At 39.9% G+C, this 12,365-nt stretch overlaps 1 protein-coding gene across 6 annotated transcripts in view; it reads right to left on the bottom strand.

Annotated features, from left to right (window-relative positions):
* BIRC6 (baculoviral IAP repeat containing 6) overlaps positions 1 to 12,365 on the bottom strand; it is a 169,817-nt gene that overhangs the window by 153,557 nt on the left and 3,895 nt on the right. For all 6 annotated transcript variants that reach the window (XM_042812417.1, XM_042812440.1, XM_042812432.1 and 3 more), the window contains exon 2: positions 1,171 to 1,352. In XM_042812417.1, the coding sequence (XP_042668351.1) occupies positions 1,171 to 1,352 (182 nt within the window). The remainder of the gene's footprint in view (positions 1 to 1,170; positions 1,353 to 12,365) is intronic.

Below are 12,365 nucleotides of genomic sequence, written 5' to 3'. Positions count from 1 at the left end.
GTAAACCACACAACCTACATTCACACAGTTATCTGAAATCATTGTTCAGGATAAGTTTTTGTATAATTTAGAGCAAATTTATTTCCTCTGTAACCTGGGAAGTCCACTTTTCTCAAAGTGCTTTAAAGCTCTGGAATCTGGATTCAGCAGTCCAGTCTTCTTCTTCTTGTTTTTTTAATGTATGCACTGCCCTAAATACTAGCATTGGCAGATGCTCTATGTTCTTCCCAAACAAATCATTAATCTCGCTTGTAATTGAAACTGCTGTGCAGATTTATCTCCCTTACATATTACTTCACGGTCACCACACACAGGTGAAAACTATTGTCTTCACCAAGAGTGTATCTCATAGCAGGGTGTATGGGAACTGTTGAGTCACGGCCTGAACCACTGACTGATCACCTGGGGAAAGGACCTGGTCAGCCCTGGGAGCATAGGTGAAGGCAATTCAGCTGTGTGACCAGGAGGGGTGGAGCCTGGCTGCACCCTCTCCTAGACCTCATTTAAGAGCTGATTGCCACTGGAGAAGGACCTCATTCCAGAGATTCCTCTCTGGTGGAGCTTTCTCCTTTGAATCTGGAATCTTCTGATCCAGGTAAGCAGTCTTCTTCCCTTCCTTTATAGCACCTTTTTATTGTGCCGATCCTCCCATCATATTGATCTGCCCTACTGCTACAAAGGTAAAATAGGAAAACACAAATGTACCTGCTATCTCATTTAAGAGATGTTATGCTGGCTGAATAAAACCCTGAGCATTAGATTCCAAGCAAAAAGGTACACATTTTTACCCCTTAAAGTGATAATAAGTGCTTGGTTATATTGTCTCTCTTTTTCCACTGAAAGCCTTAGGTATAAAGCAAAACAAAATAACAAAACAAGGATGCCCAGCAGCATCAACTTCCAAAGATCCCACTCATAAGCAGACAAAGCTCTGGAATCATATCCTTACTTCTTGTCACTGACATTCCAAAATAATGTGCTCCTGATAAAGGAAGCTATCATTTGTTTGAGATACAAGTAATTACAGTAAGTTAGTGCTACATAAAGGCTAGTAACTAAGAAACTTTTTCATTACATGCAGTTAACGTCACACTAGAAACTAGAGGACAAACATCTGGTTTCAGTATTTCTGACAGTTATTTACATACACTACTTTTTCCTGTACCTTACCTCTGTAACAGGCAATTCAAGCTGAACCACATCATCTTGTTTTGAAACAGGTGTCTGCAGAGCTGTGTCTAACAATAAGATGCCATTGAGATCTTTTCTACATCCTACTGCATAATCGTCCACAAAGATCACCTTGTCCACAGCAGAAATATACTGACACTTCACCCGTCCACCTGGTTTAGCTATAAAGGGAAAGACAAAAAAAATTATATTAGAAAACAGCTTTTATTTTAAAAAAGATATTTGTTCTCGAAAGTAACATAAGACTTCAGCAAAATCTGTTCTCCGAGATGGTCAAGTAGTAGCTTATTAGCTACAATAACTTTCATCACATCTGCTCTATTTTGTACTTAAAAAAACAATCCATTTTAAGAGCTGTAATGGAAACCATCATTCACATCTTATTCCAACCAGAAGGCTTAAGCCAGTGCTTTCAAGTCTAAGACATCTGATGTACATAATACTAGCTGAGAATCAATAATAAGAATTAAAATATACCAGCATGAGAAGTAGGACACAACTGTTGAACTATCATTAAGACCAATTAGTATTCATTAAGTAAAAAAATACTCAAACCTCTGAGAACTAAGCACAGCAAATGCTGTGAGCCAATGCCTTTCCAGCCCACGCCTTCCAGCACTGCCACCACCCAGTAGATCAATCCCTCAGCACAACAGCTGGACTGAACAGGAGCATGGGTGAGGAGAAGGAACTCTGGAGTACTTACATGCTGCCTGCACCTGTACGTTGTCAGAGATAAGAAAGAGAGGTTCCTTGAGATGCTAAGGTAGCTTACTTCTGTTCTGCACTACCCATATCATGCCAGTAACAGGTCAGAGGTTTGCTAGGAGTGGCAAAAGTGGCTGCAGATCAGTAAGCACAGCCTGTGGCAATGGGCATTATCCCAAGAAACATTTAAATACCCAATGTTATTACGTGTGCAAGGCTGGACAGGTACTAAAACCAAATCCATGTAATACCTACGTAGAATGCAAAGTGCTTTAACTCATAAAAATGTAAGCTGCTGCTACATAAGCAGACTTTAAGCATGCTGAAGTATAAGGACATATCATGCCAAGGGCAAGTTGAAACCATCCCATGGTCAATACGGGTCTGTTTTTGCTGCACAGAAAGAGGGGTTTCCTTAAATTCTGCACTAATCGAGTCTTGACCCTGTTCTCCTCTTTCTTTGGATGCTATGTGCTGTTTCTAATTACAGAGAACTAAAAACTGTCATCTAGGTAGCTGGCATGGAGATAAAGATAGCTATGTAATTCCCACATTCTCATCTACACAGTTTGGTGTAGACGAAAGCAAATTAAAACTTCTCAGAACAGAGGGCATATCAACCTGACCACACTGCATCCTCTCTCAGAAACTCAGCTCAAGAATAGTTGTCAGCTGCCTTTCTCATCAAATCTTTTGAAACAATGACTCATACTCTCATTCCAGTACATAAACCTTTGTCTGCACGAAGTATACTGCAACTGTAACCATCACTGTACAAGCCACAAATAGTTCAAGAGCAACAAAATCACTTCAAAACTGAGAAGCCCTTGGTTCTATCTCACCAGAAAGGGCCCTCTGAACAGCACTTCAACCACTTTCACACTGGTTTTTGCCAACAGGCTGGACTTCCTCACATAGGAATTTCTGCAGCCAACACAACTGCAGGCAAGGAAGTCATCCAACAGAAAAAAAAATAATGGTTTTTACAAAAAGGCGTTTATTTTTTTTAACTTCTTTACAAACATAAGTGGTAACAACGTACAGGAAAGTATCACGTAAATAAAATGAAAAGTATCTGATGTGCTAAACTAGAAGTCACAGTAGATTAACACAGAGTTTGCAGTCTCTTCAGTGTGATCCAAGTGATGGATTCTGACACCACAGGACCCTTTTTTAATCTATCGCTCCTCTTCTCCTCCTTCCCAGAAGATAAGTGGCTCACCTTTCCAGGCAGTGCCAACAGAGTGAACATTTCTTTTGCACCTTTCTTATTTCCTGTCAACCACATGAGAAGGTTCATGCTGCATTCAGCAGCCTGTCGGAGCCCTGGTTCTGTATGTCTCTCAAAGACAGATCACTCTTATTTTTTTCATTTTTGTAGAGATGGTAAAAGAAATCTCATGTCTGATCCACAAGTTGGCTAACAAATACCCCGTGTCATCAGTCCTAATTTTAAAAGGCCATGCAGTAGGTAATCTGTGTCTACTCAACATACTATTTTTGCTCTGTTACAGAAGTTGTGACAACAGCACAAAAAAAATACATTGCCCAACAGCTACAATTCTCACAGGGCTTCTTATATTGTGGTTGCCAGAAAGATCTGGCTAAGCTATCTCTTAAAAAAAATCAGTTTCTAAGCTGATGGAACTCCAAGAAAAATATTTCATCAATATTTAGCATTGTTTCAACAGCCAGAGAAACATGTTCTGCAAACAACTGGTTTGCAATTTGCATAGCCTCTGAACTGCTGACAAGCTATTCTGCAAACAGAGCAGATTAATTCTGAAGTTCAAAGAACACATTTCAAGATGATTCCACTACTAGTCACAAAGTGGATCACAGTTCACATACTGCTGGTTGCATTGTTTACAGCAGTTAGTTGAGAACCAGGAAACAAGAGAATTTATACATCACCAGCATAGAAAAAAATGCTTATAGAAGTTCACTCATCCTCAAAGCATCTGCAGAAGGGTCATTTCTAACTTGGGACTGATATTTCACTGTGTACCAAAGGACTCCAACCAATATCCATTGGCAAACCTACTGGTGCCACTACACATAAACTAGCTCTCCACTCTATATTCACTGGCATTAAGTAGTGAAACATTTCTTCATAAGCCACAGCTCAAAAGTTCCATGTAAATTCATTAATGACTTGAGATAGATCACCAAAACTCAACTTTTATTCTCATTTTAGCTCCCATTCGTTCAGCTATGATATACTCTGGGTGGTAACAGGAGAAATGGCCAAAGTTTTTAACAATTTTGCTTTCCAGTCTTAACCACAAGTAAATCACAGCCCCTCCCAACTCTGCTTATCTGTCTAGGATTACAAACAAAATAAATCACAACAAAATCATTCAGTTTTTGTCAGTTCCTATAAGGAAACCTGGCACACTGGAATTGAGAGCCCAACATGTGGTATATGTCATCTACTACAACATTACAGGTAGTAACCTGAGAAGCTGAAACAAAAGCAAATTAACATCAGATTGTAGAAATGAATAATTTGAGAAAAGGAAGTTCTCCCTGCACCTTCTTTACGTCAAGCAGTACAGAACAAGAACTACCAATTTCCTGTGATCAAAATCTGACCTACAAAACAAAAAGAAAAAAAAAAAAAAGAGAAAACAAGTTTGCCTGTGGAATATATCAAGATCTTAACGCTTGTTGTGACCCCCTGTTTACAGTCATTATGATGAACCAAACCAATTACAGATATGGCCTTACTTTTTCAGGAGTAGAACTAAAAGCCTTGTCTGAATTTTACTGCTCAAGGAAGCCAGAGCTCAAAAGAAAGTGGCTGTTCCATGAATACTCAGGGCCACCATCAGGAAGAGATGTAGGATAACGTAGACAGTAATATATTTTACCTTTTCTATTATTACCAAGAAGTTAAAATGTCTTGAAAACTACTGACCAATGTGACTGCACTACAATATATTGTAGCTAGTAATTCTCATGCTAAGAAGCTCCCAATGTGAAACAAAAACCATCAAATAATTCCTAAGTTAGTAAATTAGGCCTTATCCTATAGCTATCTATAGCTAAAGTGAGAGCAGTAAATGTATGCATCATAGCACTAAGTCCATAATGCCAATATCCAAGACCAATCAGACCTAAAGAAATATCCATCATTTCTATCTACAAATGCAATTAGGCCTGTATTATTATTATAAAGCTGTATTTCTAGAGAAATAGAGCTCCCATCAGCTGAGTAAAGCAACACACTTTGTGTGCACCAATACCACTTTCTCCACTTTTAATTAAAACTGAAACATAACAGTATCTCAGTACTCTTTCAAAATCCTACAACCATGGGAAGCTAAGTGAATTAAGTTTCAGGAGTATAAAAGCTTTAATTGTCCTCTTAACATTTTATCCTGAGATCTGAACATCTCCAGCTACTTAAAACAACAGAATCCAAAAAACTAAGAGAAGGGAAGAGATTGGTACAAAGGCAGAAGAGCAGCCCCTGATTCACTCCAAGGATCACCTCAGCAAAGCACTCTGCTGCCACTATGGAGATGCTCCATGGCCCCTTCTCTTGTGAAGCAAGAACATCCTCAAACTTGGGTGGAAAGAAATCTACTGGATGTAAACAAGTTCAATTTGCATGAATGAAGTAGACCTACTTGATCCTACATGTTTCCTTCACGAGCAACAATTTCACTTTTAAATGACACCATGTATGACACCTCCATGCAACTCATCAGCTGCAATAGCAGACCAAACTGACTGAACAAACCAAAGCCACTTTCAGAGCTGAAACAGGAAAGAAAACTAACATTGCTCTCTAAACAGCAAGACTGTTAAAGAAGGCAGAAGTACGAAGCTTCACATCGAAAAGTGCCTTCATTTAATTTGCAATTTTGTTATTTGCCAGAATTGGATTTAGTCAATCAAAAATAAGACGTAATCTATAGTTTGTATTTCCCTTCACCAACAAGTACTGAATTGTTTCAGTATCAGTTTTACTGTATGATAGCTGGCTCAAATAATTATTGCTAAAGTAGTGTAGGAAGATGTACTCCCTGGGCTAAAACATGGGACAGCACTATGTGTTACGAACAAAAAGTGTCCTGATCAAGCAACTCATAAGAAGAAGCTAACATTAACACTTACAGAGTTTCAGAACAAACAAAAACCCACTGAGATCAGAGCAGATCACAACTCTCAAACACTAAGCTTGCAGACACGGGGTTCTTTGGTCCTCTACAGAGCTAAAGCAGAAGACTGAATCAGAAAGAAGACCCTGGAGAACTCTCTGTGCCCATGTTCCTCATGTTGTTTCAGACCTCAGTCTATCTAAATGCTTTCACTGCCTTATCCACTACACAAAATGCAATCACTCACAGGATTTTGTACCATTGCACCAAAGAAACAACTATGAAAGATGTTACAAGGTGGTCTACACTCCTTTGTAGAAACTCAGGTAAGCTGTGACAGTTTCAGTCCCTGCAGCTCTCCTGGAAACGTATCACAGGCAACAGTGCATTTTTCAGTTTTCTTCCTCAAAAAAGAAAAACAAAACAAAACAAACAACAACAACAACAACAACAAAAACCCACAAAACCATGGATTTTCAGGAAAGATGTCTTTCAGAAATTTCAGTCAAGTTCACCCACGATGTATCTCCAGTTGCAGCTGTTTTTAAATTCCACACTTGATGGGCAGGAACCAGTTTGAGGGTTAGGGTTTTTTTGGTTTGTTTGTTTTTTTCTTTTTTTTAAACCCCTTTCCTCATCCAAGCCCCAAAATTATAAGGCGCTTCCAAATTACCAACCTGGCAGAAACAATGAGTTCTCAAAAGCAGAGGGATGGACTAAAACAAGGTGAATGAAAAAACTGGCTGGACTGTTTGGCCCAAAGTCGGTGGTTAATGATTCAACACGTAACTGGCAGTTACGGGTGATATTCAGGAAAGGCTGATAGGGCTTGTGATCTCCATCAGAGACCTGGAGAATGGGACAGAATGCACATTCAGCAAGACTGTGGGTGACATCAAATAAGAGGAGGGAGGTAACAAAAAGCAACTGACACATTAAAGGGCAGGGATGCCATTTATATAAACCTCCAAAAGGGCCAGAGAAATGGCTAGAGATAAACCTTCTAAGTTCAACAATGTCAAGGTCTTACGGCTGTTACAGAATATAACTCCACGCATCAACAGAAGGTGGGGAGCAAATGTCTAGGTGGCAGCCCTATAGAAAGAACCTGGTGATCCTGATGGACAGGCTTGTATGGCAAGTGTTGAATCATGGCCTGAACCTCTGATTGATCACCTGAGGCAAGGACCCAGTCAGTCCTGGGAGCACAAGTGAAGGCAATTCAACTGTGCGACCAGAAGGGGTGGAGCCTGGCTGCACCTCTCCTAGACCTCATTTAAGGGCTGACTGACATTGGGGAAGGATCTCTTTCTGGATCACCTCTTTTGGAGTTTTCTACTGCAAGCCTAGGACACAGGTAAGCATTTCATTTTTGATTGTTTCTTCCCACCACAATAATCTTTCTAACTATAAACCTGTAAAATACCACCCTAACCACACCATTCTTCTCACTGTACATTTGTTAATTGTACAAGGCTGAATGAGAATCGGAACGCATCCTCACCAACAAACTCACCACACAAGAGTCACACAGATAAGTTCAGGGAAAAAGCATGATTTTTCTCTGCTAGACAATCCTACAGCCACATGCAGGACTCCACGTCCAGCTTTGGCTGCCCACTTGAAACAGGGCACTTGCAAGGGTCCGGCAAACTGGCACTAAGGTGGCCAGGGAGCTGGAATACGCAACATACGAGAAGAGGTGAAGGGAACTGCCTTGCTTGGACTGGAGAAAAAATGGTTCAGGAGTAAATCTAAGCCTTCCATTCCTGCAGCAGTAGTTCAACAGTTACATTAGATGACCCAGTTATTATTTATCTCGATTATGTTACTTTTGAGGAAATGTAACACTGTCTAAGGCAGCAACCATACAGAAACCCCAAATCCAAGACAGTGATCTAGATCAAGTGCTTAGCAGCTAGCGAAAGGGCGCGTATACATCAGTAGTTCCTGTAACACTCAGCCCTGGGTAATATTTGTTCAGGGACCTTCTGAACAAAAGTCATTTCTGTTCCATATGATGACCTTCCATTGTGTTTTTTCTTCCATCAATTTGTTCAGTGCCGTTATAAGTTCACTACTACCTTCAGTAGGCAGCCATTGCATGTGACTACTTGTCGCAGTTATTTTAAACTAGGCATCTCCTCATTTCTTCTGATGCCTCCAGTCATGAACTGCAAGCTATATTTCATTCCAAATATTTCTCACAAATCCCAAATTTGGCAAACCTCTTCCAGAGCCTTACCTTTCCACTCCCCATCTTTTTTTTTCCATTTTGAATACTTGTGGGCCAGTAGATTGTGTTGAAAGCACAAGCCACTGCACACCTTAACTGTGTAGTTCTGTTACACTCTTTAGAGGATGGAAGTATCAAAATGGCACAAATGAAAGCACTGCGGACTTGAATTCTCAGACTGTTTTTGGAGGACTCGTCTAGTAATTACTTACACGATCACTACTGAGCATTCAGCTGGTATTTCATATTTCTAGTACAACTCCAAGATCTCATTCTGTCATTATGAGTCAGTTCAGAATCCAGTATTACTGGGCTCCAACTCCATCAAATTCTTGCAAGGGCTTCAAATTAATTAAATGTATTCTCAAAGAATTCATCTCCAAATAACTGCTTCCACATAGCAAAGCTGAAGTAGTAAAGACCAGATTCATTACTGTTTAAGATACATTTAAAAGAGAAACAACTCTTTAGGATGCCTTCTGAAATTCTACAAAAAGACAGCAAAATTGAAGAAACTTGTACATTTAAGACAACTACTTGCAGCATAAGAAGTTCAACTTATGTAGTCACCACACCGAAATACTAAACTGTGTTGCTGTAAGGAGATTTTCACAAAAGCTAACTTCATCCTTTAAGGCTGCCAGGCTCCTTCAATACGTAGTGGAAAGAAGGTTCCTCCAGAAGTTCAGACTAGGGACTTTTTTTTATTAAGTAGAGAGGAAATCTATGATTAGTTATTGAAAAATGTTATGCATGTTAATTTTGACTTACCAAAGCTATAGAAAACAGGACAGAAAAAAGTCCACTATTAAAAGAAAGTCTGTCTAGCAGCATGGCGTGCCCTCATTTCCAATACAACATGGATGCAGGATCCAGCAGAAGTCAACTCAATTTTCCACAATTTCTTCTGGATCTCCAACAAAGTCTCCCCCACCTTTCCTTTGCTGCCATCTGTCCAGCCTCCCCCTACTCTAACTCCTCCCAGCCCTCTTCCCACCATTACCCAGCCAATTCACCACATTTCTCAGTGCTATCTTTCACCCTTCCAGCTCACCCTTTCTGTATGCAGCTTTTCTTCATAGCCTCCATGGCCTGCTGCTCAGTCAGCAGCGTTCATCAAACTCTTCTAGAGCTGCCAAATATTCAGTGGGATCCTGCTTCGCTTAGGTTAGGAAAGTGCAACAGACCACAAAGCTTTCCTCCCATGAACTGTACAGTAGATAGAAGAACTGCCTGGCAGACACCATGCTATGCAATCCTTCAGAAACCAGCACAAGGCAGAATATGCATTTTCATGAAGGACACTCGTTTTCAAGACTACCAAACTGATAAGCAAATTCCCTTCTCCTCAGAGTAACAAGTAAAAAATATCAGTAAAGCATTTGCTGAATAGCTTGAGCAAATACCCCAATAATTTCTGAAACACAATGATTATAATTACATGACAAATTTTAAGTTGTTATTTCCAAACCTTTACACTTTTCATGTAGGCAGTAAAACAAAAGCTTTCTTTTTTTCCCCCCATTCTTATCAGCACAGTGCCCTTTGCCATAATATACAGACAAATCTTCAAATACATTTTGCATGCACCAGACCTCCTGTCTATTTTCTGACTGGCAGTATGCACTGGGTCTTTAGCAAATCTTGACAGCCTTCCAAAAGGCAGCAAAGGAAACAGGCAGCATGAAAACCAATAATTGGTTCCACAGAAACCAAAAGAAGCTCTAAGTATTGGTATCCACATGCACGCCCCAAATGAAGAACTGAGAGCAATAGCTGCACTTTCTACAACTGTCCACTTGGCAATAAGTGCTTCTCTGGTGACTGCAAGCAGCCACTGCCATTAAGGCAGCATTAACTATTTAAAGGACAGGTTTCTAACAGCAGAAAGCAATACTGTGGCATCAGTAAAGAAGCAGCAGGAAAGCACAGTGGTCCACGTGTAAAATTTTTTTATTTAAAAACAAAGCAGCTCCAGAGCCATGGGGAAGAGACAACAAGCAATTGCTATCTCATAACAGGACTTAGCACACTTTGAGACACTCAGAAGTTGTCCTGCAGTCTGCCTGGTTGTAAACTTTATCTCCACTTCCAAGATGTCCTAAAGAAGCATTTTTTAAGGATGTCCCACTGTTCAGAGAAAATTAAAAGAATCTTTATAGTAGCAAGGATGAAGAATTTTGTTTCCTGATTTGAAAGTATTTGGGAAGAAAACCTGAAAGACCAGATAATACCACACACACACACAAACTCAACAAATACAATCACTATTAAGACCTCAAGAGAAACAACTACAATGAAACTTCAGTCTAGGTCATTTTTTCTTATACTTTGTCTAAAGAAAACCCAGATGTTGCATTTCACTTAAGCTCAAGTGATCAATTCCAACGCAACAGCAAACACTGTTACTAACTGTATTACTAAGGACTTTGAAAGGGGTTCTACAGAGCCAGCTAAAATACAGAGGGCTGCTCAAAAGGACCAATTATAGCACAAGAGAGTGTATACAGATACAAATCATTGAACATCATGACGTTCAGAAGAGGAAACAAACTCACAAACTAGCCAATCGAAAGCATAAACCTTCCTCACACACTCCCATTACTGAAGAGTCAAACGGAGATTTATCTGCCCAGTTCAAGTCCAGAATATGATGGAAGAAAGCAGTTATCTCAACCAGAACATATTTATGTCTACATTTGGTGTAATACAGTCTACAACATGACTGGGAGCTGCGCTGAAGGGTTTGTCACATAAGCATGTTAAAAGCTGTCCTGACCAAAGATGGCTGACAATCAGTACTGCGGCTGAAAAGTGCCTTATCGCATCCATCACAAGTACCTCAGCTACCTGCGAGATGCAATATAGCAGGAAGGCAAAGCTCAAATCCCCGCTGCAGAGCATAGCACTTCCCTTTCAGGTCAGTTAGGAGCATTTCAAGATGCATCTTCCTGTCTGCAGAAGACTTTTTCAAATTCCATTTGCACAGGGAAGGGAAATTTCTCATTTTCTGACATTAAAGGATTCTGAAATTTTCACTCATCCAGCACTATTGTTGTGATGGCAGCCATGAATCCATCAGTCAAGATATGAATGATCTGTCAATAAAAAAAACATTTTTATGTTTTGCCTGGCAACACAGCATACACGTCCATCTCTGTTTGCTGTCACTTCTGGATCCCTGCAATAAACAGTAATGTAAAAACTCCTTTAAAAGCCTATGAAAAAGAACTGATAATTTATTTTAGCTTCTGCAGAATATAATGCAGATGTGTTTCCACAGAGCCTGGAAGTATCATTTAACAGCATCTTGATAGACTGGCAAGATGCACACTGAAAGGGGATATGGGACACACGTTGATACATCTAGCAGACAAATGGAGCACACAGTAGTCTACAATCTTCTCTGGTATTAAACACAACTCAAATCTGACAATTCTCCTACGGTTTCATTGGGTTTTGTTAGCACTTAAGACTTCTCATGAATGGCCTTCAGATCAATAAATCAATTGAATGATCTCATTGAGGAACACTGTTCCCAGAGTGTTAGTGTTGTCATCCAGGTCCAAGTATATTCTAAAGGAAGACATTGTCAAATACCTAGCAATATTGTACTGTAATCAGATTTTTTTTTTTTTATCTTGTAATTAAACAAATGATACAAAGGTTTGAATCGACTCTAATGAAGGGAAATTACTTGAGCAGTATTACTGCAGTGATCTTGAAACAGATGGAACTGCTGCTACTGCCCTTCATGCATTTCAAGCCTAGAAATGGATGGCAGAGAATCCCAACTGCATCTTCCAGATGATTACACAAAATGCAAACTCCACCCATGACTTCCAAGCTGCAGAAGAGAATCTTTTCTTCTTGCACCACGCAGAAATGCAAAAAATAAAAATGAAAAGGTATCCGAGGACAACTTGCTGCCACAGGTGACCCTCCTGGGCTGGGATCTCTTTCTTTCTAAATTCTTCTGCTGGAGGAACAGGAACACGAGGGCCTCTGGCAATAATTCAGAATCTCTGTTTCCCTTGCAGGAACTGGTGTATGCATACAATGAACAGACAACTTTCTATATTAAGCACTTGGATTCAGAGGTCTGTACTTTGGTTACTGTT

Source organism: Centrocercus urophasianus, unplaced genomic scaffold (genome assembly GCF_019232065.1).
Source record: "Centrocercus urophasianus isolate 14NV4802_14NV808 unplaced genomic scaffold, USGS_Curo_1.0 seq_10, whole genome shotgun sequence".
Classification (NCBI taxonomy): Eukaryota; Metazoa; Chordata; class Aves; order Galliformes; family Phasianidae; genus Centrocercus; species Centrocercus urophasianus.
This window is presented reverse-complemented; position numbering and strand designations above follow the sequence as displayed.